We start from the raw sequence: 24,698 nt of genomic DNA, 5'->3' as shown, positions 1-24,698 counted from the left end.
GATTATTTAAAAAGTTACAATGGTTAATAAATAATTTTAAAAAAACACATAGGCTAAACAAAATAAATAAATATTTTTTTTAATGGATGAACTATATGAATTATTGAAAAGATGTAGTAAAAAAAAAGTGAACCACATAATTAATAGGAAAAGATAACATGGGTTAGAAATTAAGACATGTCTACTAAAAACGGAGAAAAGAATAAAAGAAATATAATAAATGCAGAAATAAACAATATAAATATAATTAGCCTTCTAGTAAATATGGAGGAGTTTTCAGTTAGAATATTTACTTAGGGGTTGTTTGGTTAGCAGTAAATGAAATCACAGTGTAAGTGAAATTACATGTAAGTGAAAGTGATGTATTTCAAATTACATCAATGTTGTTTGGTTTGATGTAAATAGAAATACTGTATTTACTTTTCTATTGTTTGGTTTGATGTAATTTGAGAGATATAATTACCATGTAAGTGGAGATGGTGAGCTGACCCCCTTATTTATTACTAGATTTTATAATTTTTTATATATTAATTTAACCAAAAACAACTAACTTAATTGATGGATTATTTATTAATTTTTATAATTAATATTTTTTTAATTAGGTCACTATAAATATTAATTGTAAATTATAAAAGATATATTTTAAATAATAAATAAATAAAACATAATTATCACATGTTAATTTTAATCCTTATCATTTACCTAATCCATGCCATCCATGTTAATCATAATTAATGTTAATCTTAAACACATCATAGATAATCAATCAAGCCCCATCCTCCCAGCAGCCAACGGAGCAATTTAGTGCCCTCGCAACCATCTCGGCAACCGCTGGCTTGACCTCGATCATGTTCTCAATGAAGTATTGAGATGGATCTATCGGTTATGGCAGTGATGGTATGGAAGGCGATGATGAGGGAACGATCAGTGTTGGCTCCACGGCTCTGCCAACAGCCAAGGGAGGAGGATGGGAGGGAGTCAGAATGGTGGCGGCATAGCAGGTGCTGGAGGAGATGAGAGTGGAGAGGCCACCATCAGAGAGGCGGGGGTTGGAGGGGCCGCCAACCTGGGGTCATTGTTGGCGGATTCGTTGGCGAAGGTGCGCCACTCGGAGGTCTCATTAATGGGGCGAGAATCGAGGATGAGGCTGCACTTGGAGCACATTGTGTCGCCGGCGGAGTGGTCGAACACCTCCTTTGTGCTTTCGCTGCAGCCAGGGCAAGACGTGTCCCGACGAGTGGTTGGATTGGTTAGCCTGAGCTTCGTCGGTGGTGGTGTTGCCTTTGTGAGAGAGGGTGAGTGGAAGGGATGAGTTTTGCAGTATTTCAACTTACAAACAATTTGACTGTAAGTTAAAATGCTGTAAGATGGACTTATTGTATAAATTGTTTTACATGTAATTGATAGTTTTGCAGTCAACCAAACACTAAAAAGTAGCTTTTACATGTAAAATATTTTACATTACACCTACTTACATCAAACCAAATAGACTCTAAGAGTTTTTAATTAGGATAGCACCACAAGCAACATCAGTAATGTTATTTTTAGCCCGTTATTCCCTCCACAAGCAATAATTAGCCCGTTATTCTCTCCACAAGCAATAATGCAGGGTAGAACATTTTCTCTCTTTGTATTTTTTAAATATAAATTATAATTTAAAAAATATATATATATAGTGATGATTGTCAGTCAACATTACTATGGGCAGTACATATTCCAGATTTGGAAAATTTGGAAATAAGATGAGCTCTTCATAATACATGTCACAAGAAAGAACGGACAAAAATAGGGGTATAACTTGGAAGCACGTCTTGAGATCCTCCAGATCAGCAATGGTGTGTAGCACGTTGTTGATGTGACAACACTGGATACCGTCACCGGCCGGTAGAGAGAAGAATGCATTTCCTTGTTAGATCATCAAATAATTAAACTATATATATATTCTATTAATTTAAAAATATAAAATTGTTCTCCTACTCTCCCTTCATAAATTTATCGGCAGCTTTCTTGTATTTGGGGAAGAAGAAGGACAGGAGCATATCAATGGCTGACGCTGCAGTGGGTTTTGTAGCCGGGAAACTTGGTAACCTGTTAGCTCAAGAAGCCATAAATTTGTATGGAGTAAGAGGCGAAATGGAGTGGTTGCAACGAGAACTGGGGAGAATGCAGTGCTTCTTAAAAGATGCAGATGCAAAGAAGAACAAGGGTGATGATGAAAGGGTCAAGCACTGGGTCACAGAGATGAGAGACCTTGCTTTTGATGCTGAGGACGCTATTGACACTTTCATGTATTACAAGCTCCGAAGAAAACATCCTGGTAGCATGGGTTTCATGAAGAGGTATGTTTTACAAATACCAATTGTTTACATTAGAACGAGCACTTGTCTTATATTTTTTTTTAGAAATACTTCTATGAAAAGTACCAAATTTATATCATTGGAAAAAAATACTTATTTTTTAAATTCAACACTTGGTTTTTTTTTTAATTTCTTTAGACAAACATTTTTAGGTGAAAAAAGTTGAATCTAACCTAGTTTTAGTTTTATAGATCTAATTTTTAGTATTTAGATTGACTTATAAAAAATATATAACTAGTGAAATTGCTTTTTTAAAAATTTATTAGATCGGTGTTTTTAGAATAAACTTTTCATAGTGTTTTGAAATCGGATACTGGGTTATTTTTCTTGGATGTAAATGTCTTGCTAGACTTGCTTATGGTACATGATGACCTATTCTCAATTTCTTTCCCACTTTCTCATGAGTTTTTAATCTAAGCTTAAATTAACTAAAATTAATTGAAAGTATAGGATGAGTAAGATGAATATCTCAAACTTTGGAGTCCTTAAATTTCTCTAAATTATTTGATCAAATGAAATTCGACTATAGATGCATTAAAAAAATTTGAGCAGATCTGTATAAGAAATAACTATTGATTTTTCTCCAGGTTTGTATTTATATTTCATGAATTGGTGAGTAGACACAAGGTTCATGTGGATGTTGAAGGGATAAAAACTAAGTTGCAGGAGCTATCTCGAAGTAGAGAAGTATATGGCATTTCTAATATAGGTGAAACAATTGGCACAACTAGTCAGTGTAGAAGTCAAGGCGTGATTCCTATATTGCCCCAGCTGAGTGATGACATTGATATGGTTGGCTTTGATGCTGAGAAGAAAAGGATTGTGCAAGAGTTGGTTGACATAAACAATACTAATCGGTCAGTGATCTCTATAGTGGGTATGGGTGGTCTTGGAAAGACCACACTTGCTAAATCCGTTTATAATGATCACCAAGTCAGGAGAAATTTTGATATATTTGCATGGGTAATCATATCTCATCAATATACCATCTTTGAGATTTTGAAGGGAATCTTGTCAGAAAAGTTAGAGACTTCCTCAGAAGATACAGTCCAAACCCTTTCAGTAAAAGTATGTGAAAAATTAAAGAAAGGCAAGTACTTGGTTGTTCTTGATGATGTTTGGAAAGCAGGTGTATGGAATGAATTATTAAAAGTCTTTCCAGATGCTAATAATGGAAGCAGAGTTATTATCACCACTCGCTTTGAAAATGTCATCAATATTGCAGATCCTACCACCAAACTTCATAGACTGCGTTACCTCAATGAAAAGGAGAGTCGGGAGTTGTTTCTTTGCAAGGTTTTTCCAGGACAAGACATTGAAACATGTTGCCCGACATATTTGGTTGATTATACTCAGCAGCTTGTTCAGAGGTGTGGGGGTCTACCACTAGCACTAGTAGTACTTGGAGGACTTGTCTCAACCAAACGGCAAACCCAAGATGCATGGCATAAAGTTCTTGAGAGCATGAAAGGACAATTTGTGGAAGATGGAAAATGGTGTTTAGAAATACTTGCATTGAGTTACAATGATTTGCCATATTACTTGAAATCGTGTTTTTTGTACTTTGGTTGCTTCAAAGAGGACATGAATATTCCTGCAAAAACATTAATTAGATTGTGGTTAGCAGAAGGTTTCTTGCCCAATAAAAATGGTACAACCACAGAAGAAATTGGATTTGATTGTCTGGAGGAGTTGGAACAACGATGTTTGATCCAAGTTACCGAGCAGGAATATGATGAAAAATACTGCCGAATCCATGATCTCTTGCGTGACATGTGCATTTCAGAAGCCAAAGAGAGCAGATTTCTTGAACTCTACAAGAATGACACTGAAGATTGTACGACAATGGCAAATGCAGCCCGACGAATGATCATATTTAATGAGATTGAGACTCAAAACTATTCTAACTCAAAGTTGCGGGGTCTATTTTACTGTGATGGATATAGTGAGCGTCTGCATATCAAAGCTCTGAAAGGACATCTTGCCAGATATAAGTTATTAAGAGTGCTTATTTTGAATACTCTGGATATGTCAGAATTTCCAAGTCAAATCAAATCATTAATTCATTTAAAATATCTTGAGTTGTATGCTGGGAATATGAAGGAAGTTCCATCATGGATTGGTGATCTCCGCAATCTGCAGACTTTTATTGTAAAGGGGATTTTACTAGAGATACCAGATTCACTCTGGACAATTGGCAATCTCAGGCATGTCGAACTATCAATGTCTCCACATGTTGATCCACCAAATATGGGAAATCATGTATCAAAGAATTTGCAAACTTTAAAATGGGTAAATGCTGGATCGTGGATAGGGAATACACTTCCAAAGCTCACAAATCTATGCGAATTGAGCATTGGAGGAGTCTCTAATGACCATGCCGATGCCCTATCTTCATCACTCCAGAAATTAGGTCGTCTTGCCTCCTTATCTATACAGGGACGAGCAATTCCTTCGGACAACATCATTACAGCCTTTTCCAATCAACACTGCCTCAAAAAATTGCTTCTCGATGGAAGTTTGAACCGCAAACAGCTTCCACACAATGATGTATTTCCTCAACAACTAGTGGAACTACATCTGAAATTTTCTAAATTGGAGCAAGACCCAATGGCAACACTAGAGAAGCTGCCATGTCTCAAATATCTTGAACTCTGTGGTGCATATAGAAGCAAACAGATGATATGTTCGGCAGCAGGTTTTCCTCAACTGTTATCCTTGGACATTTTGTGTTTTTCGGAACTTGAAGAGTGGAAGATAGAGGAGAAGGCAATGTCATGCCTCAAGTCTTTGAAGATGTTAGGATGTGAAAGATTGAAGATGATTCCAGAAGGACTGAAGAATGTGCCACTTCATCAATTGAAATTATTAGGTATGGCTGAAGAATTCGCGAGAAGGATGAAGGAGAATACAGGAGAAGACTGGTACAAGATACAACATGTGCCCAACATCTCCTTAAAATATTAAAAGTGAGTTCCTTTATTTAATTATTTGGTATAACTTTGATTTTTGCTAAATATGACATTTCCATTTCATCTTAATTGGAATCAACTCTCTCATCTTGATATTTCGGTATATGCAGCGCGCAATGGATAATATGTTCAATTGTTAGCTGCCTTCAAAAGGTAAGCCTTAATATTTTATTAATTTTTATTTACTATGTTTTGTTATCAAGTAATTATCAAAATATCATAAAATACATACATGGATTATTTGTATAGGAGGGATGCACGTGAGGAGTGCTTTTGGACTTCAAAGGAGGTCCATATTAAGTCAGCAAGCAAGGAAGCATGCATGAAGTTATATGAACTCTACTTCAGTTGATGTTTGTGTGGATGTCTCTGATTTTATTCATGCAATGTTATATGGGTTTGATACTTTGTTGTTATATGCCCAGATCTATGTGTGTATTTGTGGTTTTATATTGTCATGTAATTGTGTTTGATACTGTCATTTTATTCAAGTAATGTTATGTGTGACAATGCATCCTGCTATTTTATCATTATGACAATTATAATTATTGTTTCCTTAAATTCTAATACAATAATTATTTGTTTCGAAACTCTAATGTCAGCAGCTCTAACAATAGCCTTCCTATTGTCGAAATTGCACGAGGATCAACACCATCACCATCCGACTCCTTGACCTCAGGTGGGTTAGTTCCAGTTAAAATACTCGAATTATTTTATAATGGCAACCATTTTATTGATTTATTTCTTGCCTTTGCATCAGGAATATGAATGCTAACATTTTGGATGAGTGTTTACCTTCTTGTAGCTGTGAAAATGGCATTATTGTTCCCAGTAGACTTGTTGAAGTCAAAGAAAATGAAAAAAAGGCTGAGCATTTATCTGCTGGCAACCTGAGCTGGCCAGTCGAGGATGTGGATGCTCCTAAGGGTTAGTTCACTTTTTAAAATTTTCCTCTATCATCATTTGACGCAGACCGTCTTTCTCACTACTATTGTTTTTCAAAATTGATGCATAAGTTCCCTGTTTATTTGACTGCATTATTGTGCATAGTTCTGTCTGTTGTTTTCATTAACCATGATTATATGAATTTTACAGTTTTATTTTGTAACCTGTAGTGCTGGAATATTTTACACTAGTTGCAGAGGCAAAGTTCTCAGTAATGCAGTGGTTTCCCCTTTTGATTTATTGTGTTTATTTGATTATTTTCATCAAATGCTAAATATAAGATTCATAGGTGCGTGTAGAAGATTTTTTTTTACTTTATTTTTCTCCAATATTGCTGCTAAGTTTCTTGAGAACTTCCATTAGGGATGTGAAGACAAAGGTGATGTTCATTAATATCTTGTTGTTTTATTTTCCTCCCTTATGAAAGGGAACTTTATCTTTTCTGTTTCCATTTTAGTTATACAGTTTGTGCTTGCCTGCTTTGAATGACGGAATTGTCTTTGGATTTGTGCTAAAAAAAGAAAAAATAAATGAAATATTACCCTGCCTCTTTCCCACTTGGTTCCATTTTGAGTCTCCTCCAACCCCGTTACACTCATGACATCCACTCTCTGAGGCCTTTTTGTTGCATTATATTCCAGCAATCAATGAGATTGGAATTGTGTTATTAAACAATGAGCGTTTGAGATATTTTGGTGGTTTGACAAAGATCGAATAAACTAAACTAGATGACTATTGGTCAACAATGGATTTGGATTACAGATAGAAAGACGAAAAATGGAGGTCATCCTAAAAGATATGTATAGTTGATCTGACCAAAGCAGTGGTTCTCAAAATTGTTTGCTTTCTTTGGTGATTATCAATTCTGAACGTTTATATTTTTCATCATCTTTTAGAGTTTCAGTACACTCTCAGGCACAAGCATGAACAATTCGGATATACTCGGTGATATATCATTCCTACATCCAGTCAAACTACATCAGTCAAACTATATCTTGATATGTTGAAATCTTATGAAATGTGATTGAAAACAAAACCGAGTTTACTTGTTTTGATTTAACTGTAGTTACTTGTTATCTTAATTTTGGCTCCATTATTTTTATTCAAGGTGCAATGTTTGGTCGTTGTCAGGTTCAAAAGTTTCGTGCCTATAGGAACAGGTAATGTTATACAATGGTAAAAGACCATGCTGAAAATAGTAGCATAACTTGGCACGGTATTAAAAAAATGGTATCAAAATGTATTTGGGATGGGTATTATAGGCACGATTAATTTTTGCTGCTCAAATACAGTGTCAAAATCAATTAAGCATGGTTTTTAATTTTCCATTTTCGTGCTAATTTAACGTGTTGATTTATGTTTTTCTTGTAATGTGTACATCAGGATTTATTTATTTTTTTTAAGAACCAAGGAAGTAAATAATTTAATTTCTGATACCCAGTCAAATTCTAGATGTCACCCTGAAATTGTGAAAGGAATTGTATTGAGAGCTACACATCCCACTAGCAACAATGTGGACCTTGCTACAGCGAGATCCATTAAGCATCCAATCAAACTTCTAAAATATCATACATCAATTTCATCCATATTGTCTTTCTTGCATAGGTTTTTTTTGTTTTTTTTCTCTGATTCATTAGTGTGTTTATCTCTTTTTGCTCTCAAAATTGTAAAGAAATTGCATTGACAATGACACATCCCACTAGCAACAATGTGGACCTGCTCCTTGGAAAAGTAGCCACAAAGCTACAACCACACAAGCTCTTAATCATTCATGCATGACGTAGTCTCTTGTTTGTTTGATGCTCTTAATAATTCATTGTCTTATCTTAAGTCCTTAGTAGCAAAGATATCACCCCGAAATAGTAAAGAAATTACACTCAATGTCCAAGTCCACAATCTCAACATTCCAGTCTCCAATTCACACTGTCTTTTTCCCATCTGAATGCTACCGGCACCAATGTTGATAAATAGCCGCCACAAACTACAACCACAAAAAAGTATTTCACATAATAAAGTCTTTCACATAATAATCACTGATATTTCATATTTGTCAAACACATTTTGAATATGAAAAATGTATTTATGAGAACCAAAAAGAATTGTATACTACAATAATCAAGTTCATCCATCCTCAAAAGAAAAAGCATTTCATCATCAGAATTTCAGCATGACCATATAAATGCTTTCTCTTCTAAAGTTCGACTACGTTTAACAATATTCCCACTTCTTTAGACATTGTTTCTCATGATCCAATAACCATAATAAATCATTTGGCTTAAGATTATTAAACAACACAATGAATGCAGCCAAACAAGATTATCTTGTTTATTCTAAAATGAATGACGCGCAGGCTGTCATGTCTTGTTTTTGTTTGTTTTTTTTTGTTAAAAAAAATGAAACCCTATCAGGTCTTTTCAGTCAATCTCGAACCCCAAAACTCTATATTTGAAGTTTCAACATATAAAAATATAGCTTCTATCGTAAAAGTTTCTCCAACCATCAATTATATTTTTAACTCTAAAAATAGAATACTCTAAACATATTCTTTTCACTTCACAATTTATATATCATACCATTAATAAATTTAATCAACTTTAATTCTTCATTATTTGTATAGTACAATAATAAATGTTCATGTAATATTTTTTAATTTTAATAAATTTATGTTTTCTGTATTATTTTATTTAATTTATTATTCATAAATTAAAAAATATAAACTTGAATCATAAACTTTATTAATTTGAATAAAGTATGAAATTACAAATCAAAAATAAAAAATAAAAACAAAAAAACAAGAAAAATGAAAACAAAAACAAAAAAACAAAAAAATGGGAAAAAAAAATAAACCAGCTACAATGACATGCAATTATTTATGCTAGCAATTTGTTGATTTGGCACAAGAATTGGCGCTCGATTAAAGCGTCCCATTGGAGATGCTCTCAAATAGCTCTCTTCCTAGGAAAACCCATCTTTAGATGTTAATTTTCCCAAATTGTTCAAAAATTTAATTCTAATTAAAATGGAACCCAAAATTATTTAAACCTTGGTTTGGGGAATGTTTTTTTTTGTTTTTGACAAATACAATAATTATATATATATAAAAGGAGTGGCATGTACACAAGAGCAATAATAGTCCATTCAATACACCCTTATCTTATAGTTATACGTGGGATTTGGGTTAAAAATATGCTCTAATAATCAGGATTTTTAGTTATATTGCATTCAGTGCATTTTAAATCTAATCATGAAACAATAAAAATAATATAGACCCAGCATTATGTAACAAATACTTTTTGGTGAGAAAATATTTTTTATTCCCAGCCAAATATAATACTAAAGATTTAACACTAATATAAATATAATACGTATAGATTATAATGATATTTCAATATATAAAATATGGGCTATTAGTGAAATAAAAAATCAACATCCTCCCTAAGTAAAACTTGTGAAATATAATGTAGATTTTAATGAGTTTTTTTTTAAATGGCCTAGAAAGAGGAAAATAAACATCATATAAATATATTTTTAAAGGAATTAAATAATAGAAAAAAAAAATGTTTGTAAGGTAGTGGGACCCAGTGACAGCTGAGAATGTTGGGCAAGGACAAAAGTACTCGTCAGCAGAGACGGGATAGGGCAAAATGGTAAATTTCTTAGGAATAAGGGCAAGATGGTAATTTGAGGGAGGAGAGTAGGACAAAGATGTCCACGTTGTGGGTGTCAGACGTGTCAAGGTTGATTAAGACATTATTTGGGTTTGGTTAAGACATTATTATCAAAATAACCAATTAAATGAAATGCTTGATTTTTATAAGTAAAGATACTATTCACATGGAAATGACCAAGAAATAGCACCGACAGCATCTTCAAATGTTAATGGAAATGTTAACAAGAGGAATAGAGAGAAGCATAGAAACAAATAATAAATTTGAGTTGTTTAAATTTTTTTATCTTTTACTGTTTTTTATAATTTGATTTATGTCCAAATAATGGCTTCTTCTGACTTTCTGACATAATCGATGGGGGCATTTAAGCATCTTAATTTACAGAGGACAAGGTCTTTGCCAATAAACCTCACATGCAGATGCAGGTAGGCGAAGATATCTGCCATTAGAGGGACAAGGGCTAGGTAACCCTAACCGGATCTGGTTCATTCGTTATTAATTTTTTAAAATGTTTTTATTATTTATCAAAAATAAGTGAACAATGCTCAGAATTGAACCCCGTGACCTTCGTCTCATGGAATATAAAAAATAATAAAATTAACAGGTTCACTTATTTTTATATGATGCTGTTGATGGTGATAAATAACTGTGAAAATCAAGATTACATGCTCAATTGGTTTTAGATTTTTTCTTAAAAAAATAAAACCTAAATAGTTGGACCATTATAAAGATGTACCATATGTTGCTTTAGTTGTATTTATTCTAAATCAAAGATAAAAATACCAAACCTCAGAAGATTTATTTGTCTGATTAGATGTTTATTATAAGTTCATAGATTTAACAAAGACTGTGATTCGCAATTGCAAAACAAGAGTGAGTTGTGTACTTAATAGTATATGCCAGAGACCAATATTATTATCGACGCTAATACATTTATTTACGATATTAGACTACAAATTATTATTATTATTATTATTATTATTATTATTATTATTATTATTATTATTATTATTATTATTATGCTTGCCATGTAATTGCAAAGGTTTAAGTTGAAAAAAACTTTTTTTTTATTTTTATTTTTTAAAATTCTTTTTTATTAAAAAAAATTAGTTCACATATCTATAAAGAAATTAAAACTAATTTTGAATAAAGCACATTAATTCAAAATAACTCAAAATAATTACAAATAATTAAAAAAATAAAGGACTTCCATTTAATTAACTTCACATGGTTTTTCTGTTGTCATTAACTTATCTATTCATCGAAGTTAAGTTCTCCCTCTACTTTTTTGGCTTTTGGATTATTGATATATTCATCATATTGTTGGTGAAAATTTTTTAAAATTTCTAAATTTTTTTATCTCTATTTTTTGTCACCAAACTTAGCTACACTTCCACTAATTCATATAAATTTAAATTTAAATTTTTTGTTACAACAATTACAATGAGAAAATATTGTGTTCAGCATGTTTCATTTTTTTTATTTATTTTCAAAATTTTAGTAATAATAAGCACCAAGGCAGTTGATTGGCCTAGTGACTTAGCCAGCAGGGTCACTAGGCGGGGAAGATCCAACCTCTTGCTCAGTCTCATAAAGCTTGGAGTAAAATTGGTTATGGATTGCATTGGTAAAAACGATAGAAGAATATTAATTAACAAACTCTTGCTTAATCTCATCAAGAAACCACAATGTTTGATCCAGGCTCATTTGGGTTTGACTAAGTTAGTTGGAGTTAAGACATTATTATCAAAATAAACAACCAAATAAAATGCTTGATTTTTTATGGAAAATAGGGATGGCAAAAATATCTATACCCGACCCAACCCGACCTGAGTTTGACGGGTAAAACCCGATTTGACCGGGTTTCGGGTTGGGTTCGGGTAAAACCCGACTTGTATAAACGGGTGCGGGTGCGAGTATGGGAATTCTAATACCTGATCCGTACCCGAACCCGTACCCAACCCGAAATTAAAATTGCTAAAATATTTATAATATATACTAATATGTTCTACAACTTAATAATTTAGAGTTTTTTATTTTTCCTCTTTGTTTAGTTTTGTAAATTTATAATAATTTTATTTTATAAAAAAATTATAATTACTTTTAAGTTTTTTTTTTATAAAAATAATATATTTTTTATTAATTTTTTTAATATTTGGGTGGGGGCAGGTATACCCGTGGGTACCCGATTACTCGTCTGGTGCGGTGCGGGTGCGGGTTAGGATTTTTAAAACCCGTCGGGTTCGGGTATATTAGCGGGGTATCAGGTATGGATACGGATATGATAATATCCGCACTCGACCCGATCTGACCCGACCCATTATCATCCCTAAAAGAAGAGGGTATTTACCTACTGACCTCGTAAGCCAACATATCATCCATAAAGGAAATGGCCAAGAAATTGCATCGACAGCAACTTCAAATGCTAACATCAGACAGACAATATCACTGTTTGAAGCTCACCAGTCTTTTCCAATTCTTTACAACTAGATGCAACTAGCAAACAATTAATGTGAAAGTTGTTAAATTATGAGATATAAATTTGCTATTGCCCATCAAAATTATTGTCGGCAAACATGTTCCATATCTGAAAGATAAAAAAACAGTATTTTTGTGAGGTCATATATTTGAATGTGCAAGACCCAATTTTTCACATAAAATCTGTAAATAATTTATTTTATAAACTCCGCCAATATTATTTTATAAACTATACACTATAGGAGGTTTAATTTTTTGAATAATCACTAAAATTTTGTAAAATTGCAGTTTACTCACTCAAGTTTGATTTGTTTCTAAATAATCACTGAAGTTACTAATCATTTCAAATGCCAATCACCCGAATGATTATTAGCTTCATTAGCTGACGTGGACACTGTGAAAAGTCCAATCAACATTTAGAAAACTGTGTCCACGTCAGTTAATGAAGCCTATAATCGTTCGGGTGATTGGCATTTGAAATAATTAGTAACTTCAGTGATTATTTAGAAACAAATCAAACTTGAGTGGGCAAACTGTAATTTTACAAAACTTTAGTGATTATTCAAAAAATTAAACCCACTATAGGATATGGCTTTAAAATAAAAATATTTTTAAAAGCTTTTTTAATGAAATGTATATAAACTATTTCAAGATACATTAGTTAGTATTTTAATTCATTCTTGTGTAAAAACACAAATATCCTACCCAAATGATCCAGCACAATAAACTTTTTTAAATATAAAATTACAAATAATTTTTTTAATTAAATTTTAAATTAAAAACTAGTTATAAAAAAGTAATATTAAAATTTTAAAAATAAACAATAATAAATACTTATTAATCTTTTTAAAAACTAAATAATTTAATATATTTATTTTAAAATAAAAATTTCAATAGAATAACTATACAACTTTATCTCAAATTGTGTGGATCCTTGCGTTGAGATACCTGATGTAAATTACAAATGAGAATAAGGTCCTGTTTGGGTACCACTAAATTTCATAGAAATAATAATCATTCCTATGGAATTTAGTATTATGTGGGAAATTATGGGAATAGGTGTTTGGATAATCTTTTTACAGTTTAAAATTACTATAGAATCATATGATTCTGTTAGTTCCGGCGATGTGGTTTGTGGTTTAGTGAACACTCACAACACTCAAAGAAAAACTCACACAAACCAAGCAAGAAGGAGACACACAAGATTGGTAACTTGGGTTCAGTCCTCTGCGCCTACGTGCGGGGGCCAAGCCCGGAGAAAAAAACAATCTACTAAAAAGAGGTGAAAAATACATGAGTACAAAAACACTTGTCACTCACTCACTCAACAATAATGAACACTACCCTCTCTAGATTGTCGCAGTGCTCACGCACTCTCCTCAAGAGTTCCCCAAGAGTCACACCCTACTGATCTACGAGTAAGGTAGCTTTATATAGACAGCCTCAACGTCCCAAATATAGACATACCTCTTTTAGAATCTCAGCTGGCTACTAATTTAAAAACACTCTAGAAATTAGCTGTCTGCAACTCCTGTTAGTAACATGAATTGCAACATAGTACTGATCGCGACTTGAGCGAGTTCTAGTTACGTTGCGGACGACCTCAAGACCCATCAACCTCCCGGTCGTGCTTAGTCCGAGTCAATGCGGCCAAATATCCCGATCCCGATTGCCGAGCAACTAGCCTACCTCCTCGGTTCCTCATCACGCAGTCCCATCGCAAAGGCGCACGTCCTTGTCGCGTCTTCATGAAACTTTTCCAAACTTAGTCTTCAATCTTCCAAGTTTGGTCTTCGAAAGATTCTCCAAACTTGATCTTCAATTCACCCAAGTTTGGTCTTCAAATCTTGCCTTGATAGATCTTGATCAATCAATTCAATCATCAAGGATTCTTCACATCATATCTCCTTCATTCACACCATGAATAGATCTTTCTTTAATTAAGCTCCACCATATTTAGTTTTCAATCAAATCACCTAAATATGGTCTTGTCTTCATGTTTCCAAGAATAATTCCACCAATATCTTTAAGATAGCTTCACCATGATCTTCAAGATATTTGGCTCCATGTTAGAGACTTACTAAAAATACCTCCATCAAGATCTTCAAGATGTTTGCCTTGCACTCCAAGTCTCCATGTCATGTCACCATGCTTGCCACGTCATCAATTATGCCTTGTCACCATGGTTGCCACGTCATTTGCCTTGGTGTCAAATCATGCCAATTTAAATAGTGCGGTGGCACTAACAATCTCCCCCTTTGGCATAATTTGACATAACTGTTTCTGCACCCAAATTGACTCCTATTACAACTACCTGTTACAACTCGACTAGGACACAGACTTTACAAAAAAAATCATCTAGTTGCTTACAAAATATATGATTACACCACAACTAGTGATGTACAAATTAAGCACAAATAAATAATTACACCGCAACTAGTGATGTACAAATTAAGCACAAATAAATACACCCAGTCGGTTTGGAACTCGTGCATTAGTCAATTTCTCCCTCTTTGTGTCTGAATAGATGCCAAAGTCTTCACTGGTTGTTGCAAGTCTTGTTACAACTTCTTCTACAACTCCTCCTATCTTCAGAAATCCTGTTCATCAGCTCCCCCTGTCTTCAAAACTCCTTCTTTCTGCTGCAAACGACATTAATAAACTGTAGCAGATGCAGGTCGTTTGCAGTCCCCAATAGGGATTAAATTTGGCAAAGGCCAATTTCACGCCTCAACTTTTCGAATCTTGTAGCATCAAGGGGTTTGGTAAAGATGTCCGCCAATTGCTTTTCTGTTGCAACATAATCAATAACAACTGTCTTGTTTTCTACCAAATCTCGGACAAAGTGGTGTCGAAGATCAATATGTTTGGTACGGGAATGTTGAACTGGATTCCTTGATATATCAATTGCACTTTTGTTGTCACAAAATATAGTCAATAACCCTTGTTGTAAGACATAGTCTTCAAGCATTTGCTTCATCCACAACAATTGAGTACAACAAATTCCTGCTGCAATGTATTCAACTTCTGCAGTGGAGAGTGAAATGGAACTTTGCTTCTTCCTATACCATGTAACCAAGTTGTTACCAAGATAGAAACATCCTCCTGAAGTGCTTTTTCTATCATCAATGTTTCCTGCCCAATCTGCATCACTATACCCTGCAAGATGTGAGTTGGAGTCTTTTGAATACCAAATTCCATATTCTGCAGTACCATGAACATATCTGATGATACGTTTAACAGCTGTCAAATGAGACTCCTTTGGTGTTGCTTGATATCTTGCACAAACTCCAACACTGAAAGATATGTCTGGTCTGCTAGCTGTGAGATAGAGTAAGCTTCCAATCATGCTTCTATAGAGACTTGGGTCTACATCTTTTCCATGCACTACAACAATCTATATCTACAGCTACAAATTCATAGCCACAAAATATATTTTTGTAGCTAAAACATTACAATAGCTATAGACAAAGTCATTTGTAGCTATCTATATTTGATTAGATTTTTTTAGTTACAATGGTCATTAATTTATAGCAAATAGATTATTTTTGTTTTGATATCTTGATTTTGTGGCAATAACTAATTTTCTAGCCACTATTTTTTAGCCACAGTAATATACTATAGCAAAATAGTTTATTTAGTTACAAATAGTAATTTCTTGTGGCAATAATGAGTTTAAAATTTAGATACTAGCCACATTAAGATAATAGTGGCTATTATCAATATACAACTACAAACATTAAATACATATAGCAAATTGTAATTTTAAAAAATAATTTGTTATGAGTATAGCTTTTGTAGCTATAGTGGATAATATATATCCTATAGCTAAATATATACATATTAAAGAGCCACAAGAAAAAGTGAGACTGTGGTAAAAGCATGCATGCATGGTACAATTTAAATTGTTATTATAAATCAATTCTTATATTATATCCATCTAATTTAGCAAAGAAAAATAATTCAACTCCTTTTATATAGGAAAATATGGAAATAATAAATCTAAAATGCTTTATATAATTAATAGACGACATGAAAAAATAATCAAAATAAATTAAATTCTAAAAAAATTGCAATGAAAGAGAAAATCCTCATCAAATATATATTATGCAATGAGAATTAATTAAAAAAAACACTAACAATAGGAGAAAATTCTTTCCATGCTCATATTATTCATACCTGCCATCACCCTAAAAGTTTGAAAATATATTATTTTTAAGCTTTCGGAGATTAAAAAAATAAACAATCAACTTTTTTTAAAATTTTTTATAGGAAAGAAGCATGAAAAATAAGAAAAATAGGGAGAAGCGTTCAATGCCTCCATACACTGGAACCAAAAGCTATGCACGACTAAGACACCAAATGGTATGAACAACATCAATAATAAGTTTTTGATTTTTTTACTGAGTTGATAGTAAATAAAGTTATGATCCATATACAATTTATTATAATGGTATAGATTTTTTTCATAGCAATAGTTGAATAATGTTTTTAGTATATTGGGTAATCCTTATATTATGTCTTTTATAGGAAAAAAAGAAAAAAAGGAAAGGTACCTTCTCGTGTTGAACTTTGGATTGAATCTCGAAAAAGAAAGAGAGACCAAGAAATTGATCCTTCTTCACAAAATGTAATTGTGAGTATTATTTTTTATTAAAATTTTCTACTGATATCCTTTTCTATATTTGCTATTTATAGAAAAAACTACTTAATTGTTTTCATATTATAATTATAGGCACAATTTGATCAATTGAAGAAAAAACAAGAAGAAGGGCAAATTTCACTAGATGATGAGGAAATCTTTAAAGAAGTACTTGGACCTGAAAAAAATGGTTATGTACGAGCATATGGCCCGGGTAAAAGAATAATAGACTATTTTGGTGTTATACCATCAAAAGTTGAACTTATGAAACAAGTGGAAGCAACTAAAAAGGAAGCAAGCGAGCAAGTTGAAATTGCTAAAAGGGAAGCAAGTGAGAGAATAGAGTCAATGGAAAAGCAGATGGATGAAAAAATAGCAAAGATGAATAGAGATTGGGAAGAAAAAATTAAAATGCTATTTCATGTCCATGATCCACAAAGTCAAGAGTAGACATCCAATTTTTACAACTTTTAGATTTTATAAGTGTTACTAATATTAGTGATAAGACTTCTTTTATAATAACTTTTATACGCGTCATATTCCATTAATGTATGGCTTGAATTATTTTTTTTGCTTATATTTAATTTAATTCTTTTCATTTCAATATTTGCACCTAATTAATTTATAGTAACTAATTCATTGACTTCTTTTTTTCTTACAATCTAACAATATTGAAATTGCTAAAAAAGTTTCCAATTTATATCAAATAATTTTCATATTTAGATATGAAATTATTGAGTTTGTGGCTAAAAAATAATATTTAATTGCTAAAAGTTTTTATTTCGAAGAAAAATATTTTTGATACATAACTGCTGTTATTATAGCAAAATATTTTACTATATAGTTACAAATATATTTTACCCAAAAAATTAATTTAATATTTTCCCAACGGAATTTTTCTGTGGGTGAAAATTAATATCACCAACGGATTTAGGTTAGAATTCCAACGGAAAGGATTTGCCATCTACCAAGACATTAATGACGGAATATTATATTATCACCAACCAAATTCCATTGGAAATTCCGTTGGAATTCTGTTGGTGAACATTATTAATTTTTTCTTAAGCCTTAAAATATTGTTTTTAATATATTTGTAATAATTCAAGATTATCACCAGCGGAATTTTTTATTATCCCCAACGGAATATAGTCATATCACCTACTGAAATTTTGGATTATTACCAACGGAATTTTGTATTATCACCAACGAAATTTCTTATTATCACCCATGGAATTTAGTATTGCCATTAACGGAATTTTTGGATTATTTGAAACGGAATTTCATACTATCACCAACGGAATGTTGTATGATCACCAATGGAATGTTTGACTATCACCATCAAAATTTTTGAGTTATTACCTTCCGAATTTGGTGTTATTACCAATGGAATTTCATAATATTACCAACGGAATTGAGCTCTATTACTAACGGAATTGAGCTCTATTACTAACGGAATTGTTTACTATCACTAACAGAGTTCTTGTATTTTCACCCACGGAATTTAGTATTATCACCCACGCAATTTTTACATTATCTAAAACGGAATTTGGTACTATCACTAACGGAATATTTTATTATCACCAACGGAAATTTTATTATCACCAACGGAATTTTTCTATTATCACCAAATTTTGTTTTTAATTATATTTAATTATATTTAAAATTATAAATTAAATATATTAAAAAAATTATAAATATTTACAAGAATTGTAAATATCTTATTTATAAATAATTTTCACTCATATTTTTTTATTAATATTATTTTTTTACATTATTTTTGAAAATATATACATTTTGACCTGAGTTTAAAAGAGAAAAACAAAAATCCTTGAACATATATATTCCATTTTTGTAAAGTATATATTTAATATGAATGTCATAGTAATATATTATTTGAAATTTATATTTTTTTATTATTCATTTTTAAAAAGTTTATTGATTTGCTTTATTTAATAACAAATTTCTTATTTATAAATTTACTCTTGTGTTATTAGTTCAAAAGACGAGTTATGATTGAAGACTACGTGTTTTTGATGTGACTAAGGGCATCTTAGTTAACTTGAGGCCTAAAAGCGGAATTTTTAGAATAAATCCTCTAATTTATTTAATAAAAAAATTAAATTTTTATTTTCGAATTTATTTTTAATAAATACCTGTTTGTTTGTCTTTTTCAGTTATTAAACTTGAGATGAAGAGATATATTTAAAATTTGTGAGCAAAACTCATAAAAAAATAAAAATTTAACAATATAAAAACTACAAAAAAACTCTTATCAATAATTTAAAAAAATGAATATTATATTAATTTGGAGAAATAAATGCATGAGAAAAAGTAAATTGGATCAAAAATAGAAATTATGAAAAAGTTTTTTTAGAGAATATATAAGATTGATTAAGTATCAAACTAAAAAAATATTTAATATGTTATTTTTATATTTTTAAAAAGTTAGCTAAGATTATATAACAATTAAAAATATTTTTTTGTATTACGATAATTATTGGGAGCCTTTCAAAAATTCTAAGTTTTTTTAAAATTATAATTAAAAAATACGAAGATGAGGCTTTAAAATTAAGATTATTATTTACAAAAAAAAATCTAAAGATGAGGTTTTAAAATAAAAATTATTATTAAAACAAGTTTACAAATGAGTCCGCCCCTATTAATGGTATGGAATTTATTAACTATCATTTATTGAATTAATTACATGTTATTTCAATTAATTAAAATTAAAAACTTACAAAAAAATTAATTGAAAAATTATCTATATTTTTACAATTATAAATCATAACAACATCAACACAAAGGTAAGGTCAATGAAGCAATTACTTTAGCCCTTTATTTTTTTAAAATCCTCATCTTTAAATTTATTTTAATAACAAATTTAAAAAAATCAAATTTTGAAAGACCATTAATATATAATTATCATAATACAAAAATATTTTAATTTAATATTTAATCAATGCACTTTAATCTTCTTTAATTTTTAAACTTTAAAATACTATAGTAAAATATTAAATATTTTATTTATTATATGTAATTTCGTATTTATTTATTTTATTTTATTTTGTTTAATTAAAAAAATAATATGAATGCAATTTATAGTGTTAATTTAAAATTTCGTATATTTATTATAATTATATTAGATTTATAATGAAGGATTAAATGATAAAAAATCATTAAAAAAAACTAACTAAGGCCTAATATTTTTAAATAATTAGGGCTACGCCCTTTTTCTCCTTCTTCAACATCAACTCAAATATAAGATCAATGAAGCAATTAATTTAGCCATTTATTTTTTTAAAATCCTTATTTTTAGATTTATTTAAATAATAATATTAAAACTCAAATTTTGAAAGACCATTAATATATAATTATCATAATACAAAAATATTTTAATTTAATATTTAATCAATGTAATTTAATCTTCTTTAATTTTTAAACTTTAAAATACTATAGTAAAATATTAGATATTTTATTTATTTTATGTAATTTCGTATTTATTTATTTTATTTTATTTTGTATAATTAAAAAAATAATATGAATGCAATTTATAGTGTTAATTTAAAATTTCGTATATTTATTATAATTATATTAGATTTATAATGAAGGATTAAATGATAAAAAAATCATTAAAAAAACTAACTAAGGCCCTAATATTTTTTTAAATAATTAGAGCTACTGACCTTTTTCTCCTTCTTCAACATCAACTCAAATATAAGATCAATGAAGCAATTAATTTAGCCATTTATTTTTTAAATTCCTTATTTTAGATTTATCTAAATAATAATATTAAAACTCAAATTTTGAAAGACCATTAATATATAATTATCATAATAAAAAAATATTTTAATTTAATATTTAATCAATGTAATTTAATCTAGTTTATTTTTAAATTTAAAAATAATATAGTAAAATATTAGATATTTTATTTATTTTTTGCAATTTCGTATTTATTTATTTTATTATATTTCGTATAATTAAAAAAATAATATGAATGCAATTTATAGTGTTAATTTAAAATTTTGTATATTTATTATAATTATATTAGATTTATAATGAAGGATTAAATGATAAAAAATCATTAAAAAAACTAACTAAGGCCTAATATTTTTAAATAATTAGGGCTACGGCCTTTTTTCTCCTTCTTCAACATCAACTCAAATATAAGATCAATGAAGCAATTAATTTAGCCATTTATTTTTTAAAATCCTTATCTTTAGATTTATTTAAATAATAATATTAAAACTCAAATTTTGAAAGACCATTAATATATAATTATCATAATAAAAAAAAATATTTTTTAATTTAATATTTAATCAATGTAATATAATCTAGTTTATTTTTAAATTTAAAAATAATATAGTAAAATATTAGATATTTTATTTATTTTTTGTAATTTCGTATTTATTTATTTTATTTTATTTCGTATAATTAAAAAAATAGTATGAATGCAATTTATAGTGTTAATTTAAAATTTCGTATATTTATTATAATTATATTATATTTGTAATGAAGGATTAAATGATAAAAACTCATTAAAAAAACTAACTAAGCCCTAATATTTTTTTATAATTAGGGCTATTCCCTTTTTTTTCTCCTTCTTCAACATCTACTTAATGGTTAGGTCAATGAAGCAAGTACTTTAGCCCTTTATTTTTTAAAATCCTTATTTTTAGATTTATTTTTATAATAATTTTAAAAACTCAAATTTTGAAAGGCCATCAATATATAATTATCATAATACAAAATTATTTTAATTTAATATTTAATCAAGTTAATTAAATCTTAGTTAATTTTTTAAATTTTAAAATAATATAGTAAGATATTAGATATTTTATTTATTTTATGCAATATCCTTTTATTTATTTTATATTATTTCGTATATTTATTATAATTATATTAGATTTGTAATAAAGGATTAAATGATAAAAAGAACTAAGCCCTAATCTTTTTTTTATAATTTGGGATACCCCCTTTTTTTGTCCTTCTTCACCTTTTTCATCTCTTTCTCCCTCCTACCTTCACCGCCCCCGGATCGCACTAGGAGAGGTTCACCAACACTGCGATGACGGGACAATAGCTTTAGGAGGAGTGCCATTAGCAGCAGCGGTGCAAAAAATTTAATCTGTAACAATTCGATTGTGTATGGTGGTGGATCTGCTGAGATATCTTGTTCAATTATCGTTGAATTTACAACAGATAGATATCCTGGTGTTGAGCAGGTGAGTGGATTTTCTATATTTCAAAGTATATATTAAACATTGGCACCTCATGGTTTATTGTTCTTTTTTCAGTATGCCATTAGGTCCTTTGTTGATGCATCCTGTTGAATATCGGTTAAGACTTGGATGACATATGATTATTAGATGACATCATCGATGCAAATCAACACTTTCGTGTCTACATCGTCATGTGTGGTTATATTGTTTGCAACTTATCTTCTGATTTCAGTTTTCTCAATATGCTTATATATAATTTGATTCAGGAGAACAATCTATACTTAGGTAATAATTTTGCCCATTCAATTCTGTGGATTTTGAGCAATGGTTGAGTAACACCCAAAGGGATCTTTTGCTAAACTATTGAACTCTAAGTTCTAACAACATCTATGACAATCTAATGTTTTCGAAGTTTTTACTTAATTTAATAATTTAGGATTATTTTTTTATTTATTGTTTTTGTGATCAAATTGGTTTCCTGAATCAAATAGTTTTCCTCAATGTAATGTTACTAGAGTTTTTACTTAATCTAATAATTTAGGATTATTTTTGTGAATTGTTGAATGATCAAATAGTTTCCCTTAATCTAATGTTCTAGAGTTTTTTTAAGCATGAACTTCTTAATTTAATTACTATGTTCGTATTTTAATTCAAAACTTATGGCTCGAACCCGTAAAAGTAACATATCTTCTTGTAACATTCTAAAATTGTATTTGTTTGTTTCTTTTTTAATGATAAGAAATTTAAAAACACACTTATATTTAGTGTTGAGGTGCCTTTTATTTGTTGAAGCTACGGTTTTTTTATGCAATAATATATAATAGATAATGGCTCGACACTATTTTCAGCATGTTATATGTTATGATGATTGATGTACCTTGCTGAGTTACAGTTATCAAAGTAGTAGTTGTATTAACAAATGACAGTGCCTACTAATTGACATGCATGTTTGTTTTGATAAGTGAGTTCCTATTGCATTATTCTCTTTTTTGTTCTAATTGTGAATCATGTGTTATTATATTAGGTCTATGATGTAGGCTTTATTTTGGTGGTTCTATGGTGTTTTCATTCTTATTTGGTTTCCAATTCTTCATATGTTTATCTTGGTAACAAATGATATCTTCTTAAAAAAGAAACAAAATTACAATGAATTCTTGTTAAATCCTATCCTACAAAAATTATATAAAAAAAAACTTTGAATCCCAAGCCAAATAATAGTAAAAAGACCCATTTTAAAAAAATAACAATTTTAGAACCTTACTTTTTATATTTTTTTATATTTTTTTAATGTTTTTAGGTTTTTTTCTTTTTAATTTATTTGGCTCGTTGTTAATGAAATATAAAAAAATATCTATGTAAGAGTAAATTTTTTTCATATGACCAAATTAATTTTACCATTTCTCTTGTTACTTATTATTTTGAAGAGAAAGAGTGGATTTCTTTATTTTCAAGCCCGGCCTATTAATTACAATGTTAACATTCTTTTAGTGGCGGGGCCCATTTTACGGTTGTACTTGCTAGTCGGCCCATTATGAAATAATCTTAATCTTATTTCAAGTACAAATGTACAATCATTTATTGTAATAACTTTATGTACATTATTTTGTGACATCATGGATTTTGTTTTTATTAACGCACAAAAAAATGATTAGCCTCATTACACATATGTAAATGATAATTAATTAAGGTTTTCAATACATTGATTAGCGTCTTTCTAAGTGATTTCTTAATAATATTTATGCAATTATGAATGAGTTTTATTCTTTATTTGTTGTTGGTTTTAAGAAATCATGCCTAAAGGGAAAACTTCGAATAAACCAAAAGGTAAGATTAGGGTTGGAGATGGAGTAGTTGAAGGGCCTCCAAGTGCAGCAGCGTGGGAAACATGGTTTAGACCTACTATATCACATCCGCAAAGTCCACCTTTGATGAACTCCTGGGATGAATCACAAGCTCCATTAACGAGGTACCGGAAACCCAAAAATCCACATATTAGGAATGAAGCAATTGAGGATGCGATCACCCAAGATGTAGAAACAAGGAAACGTTCAAGAGGTCCAAATAAAGTAATGCCTAAACCAACAAATCCTAATGATCGAGTCCTTATTACCACTTTACATGATGAGTATGTACATTTGTAATTCATCTTATTTTATACTAAATCAAATTTTTAATTAATATAAACTAATGTTTCTTTGTCTTCTTATGATAGGAAATTTATTGAACCTAAAGTTGTTAGGACAATTACAAAATGTATACAACTTAACTTCAATGATGCATGGCCAACATGGAAACAAACACCTAATGGTATCAAAGAGGATATGTGGGCAAAATTTCAGGTGTGTGTTTGCTTTAATTTCCTATATACCTTTAAACTTATGTAGTACATAATATATGCATTTCAAGAATATGGAGTT

At 29.9% G+C, this 24,698-nt stretch overlaps 2 protein-coding genes and 1 pseudogene across 2 annotated transcripts; 1 reads left to right on the top strand and 2 right to left on the bottom strand.

Annotated features, from left to right (window-relative positions):
• Positions 1-778: 778 nt before the first annotated feature.
• LOC120255263 lies at positions 779-1,902 on the bottom strand (annotated as a pseudogene).
• Positions 1,903-1,962: 60 nt separating this feature from the next.
• LOC120252262 (disease resistance protein RPP8-like) lies at positions 1,963-5,839 on the top strand. The gene is made up of 4 exons (XM_039260638.1): positions 1,963-2,339; positions 2,945-5,326; positions 5,440-5,482; positions 5,579-5,839. Exons 1-2 carry the CDS (start codon positions 2,044-2,046, stop codon positions 5,322-5,324), a joined length of 2,676 nt encoding a protein of 891 aa, XP_039116572.1. The 5' UTR covers positions 1,963-2,043; the 3' UTR covers positions 5,325-5,326; positions 5,440-5,482; positions 5,579-5,839.
• A 9,282-nt stretch (positions 5,840-15,121) lies between these two features.
• On the bottom strand, positions 15,122-15,769 carry LOC120255256 (secreted RxLR effector protein 161-like). The gene has a single exon (XM_039263122.1). It carries the CDS (start codon positions 15,767-15,769, stop codon positions 15,122-15,124), a length of 648 nt encoding a protein of 215 aa, XP_039119056.1.
• Positions 15,770-24,698: the final 8,929 nt, after the last annotated feature.

The sequence above is a fragment of the Dioscorea cayenensis genome, chromosome 3 (assembly GCF_009730915.1).
Source record: "Dioscorea cayenensis subsp. rotundata cultivar TDr96_F1 chromosome 3, TDr96_F1_v2_PseudoChromosome.rev07_lg8_w22 25.fasta, whole genome shotgun sequence".
NCBI classification, from domain to species: domain Eukaryota; kingdom Viridiplantae; phylum Streptophyta; class Magnoliopsida; order Dioscoreales; family Dioscoreaceae; genus Dioscorea; species Dioscorea cayenensis.
The sequence above is the reverse complement of the archived record's forward strand: the minus strand, read 5'-3'. Positions and strand labels throughout refer to the sequence as shown.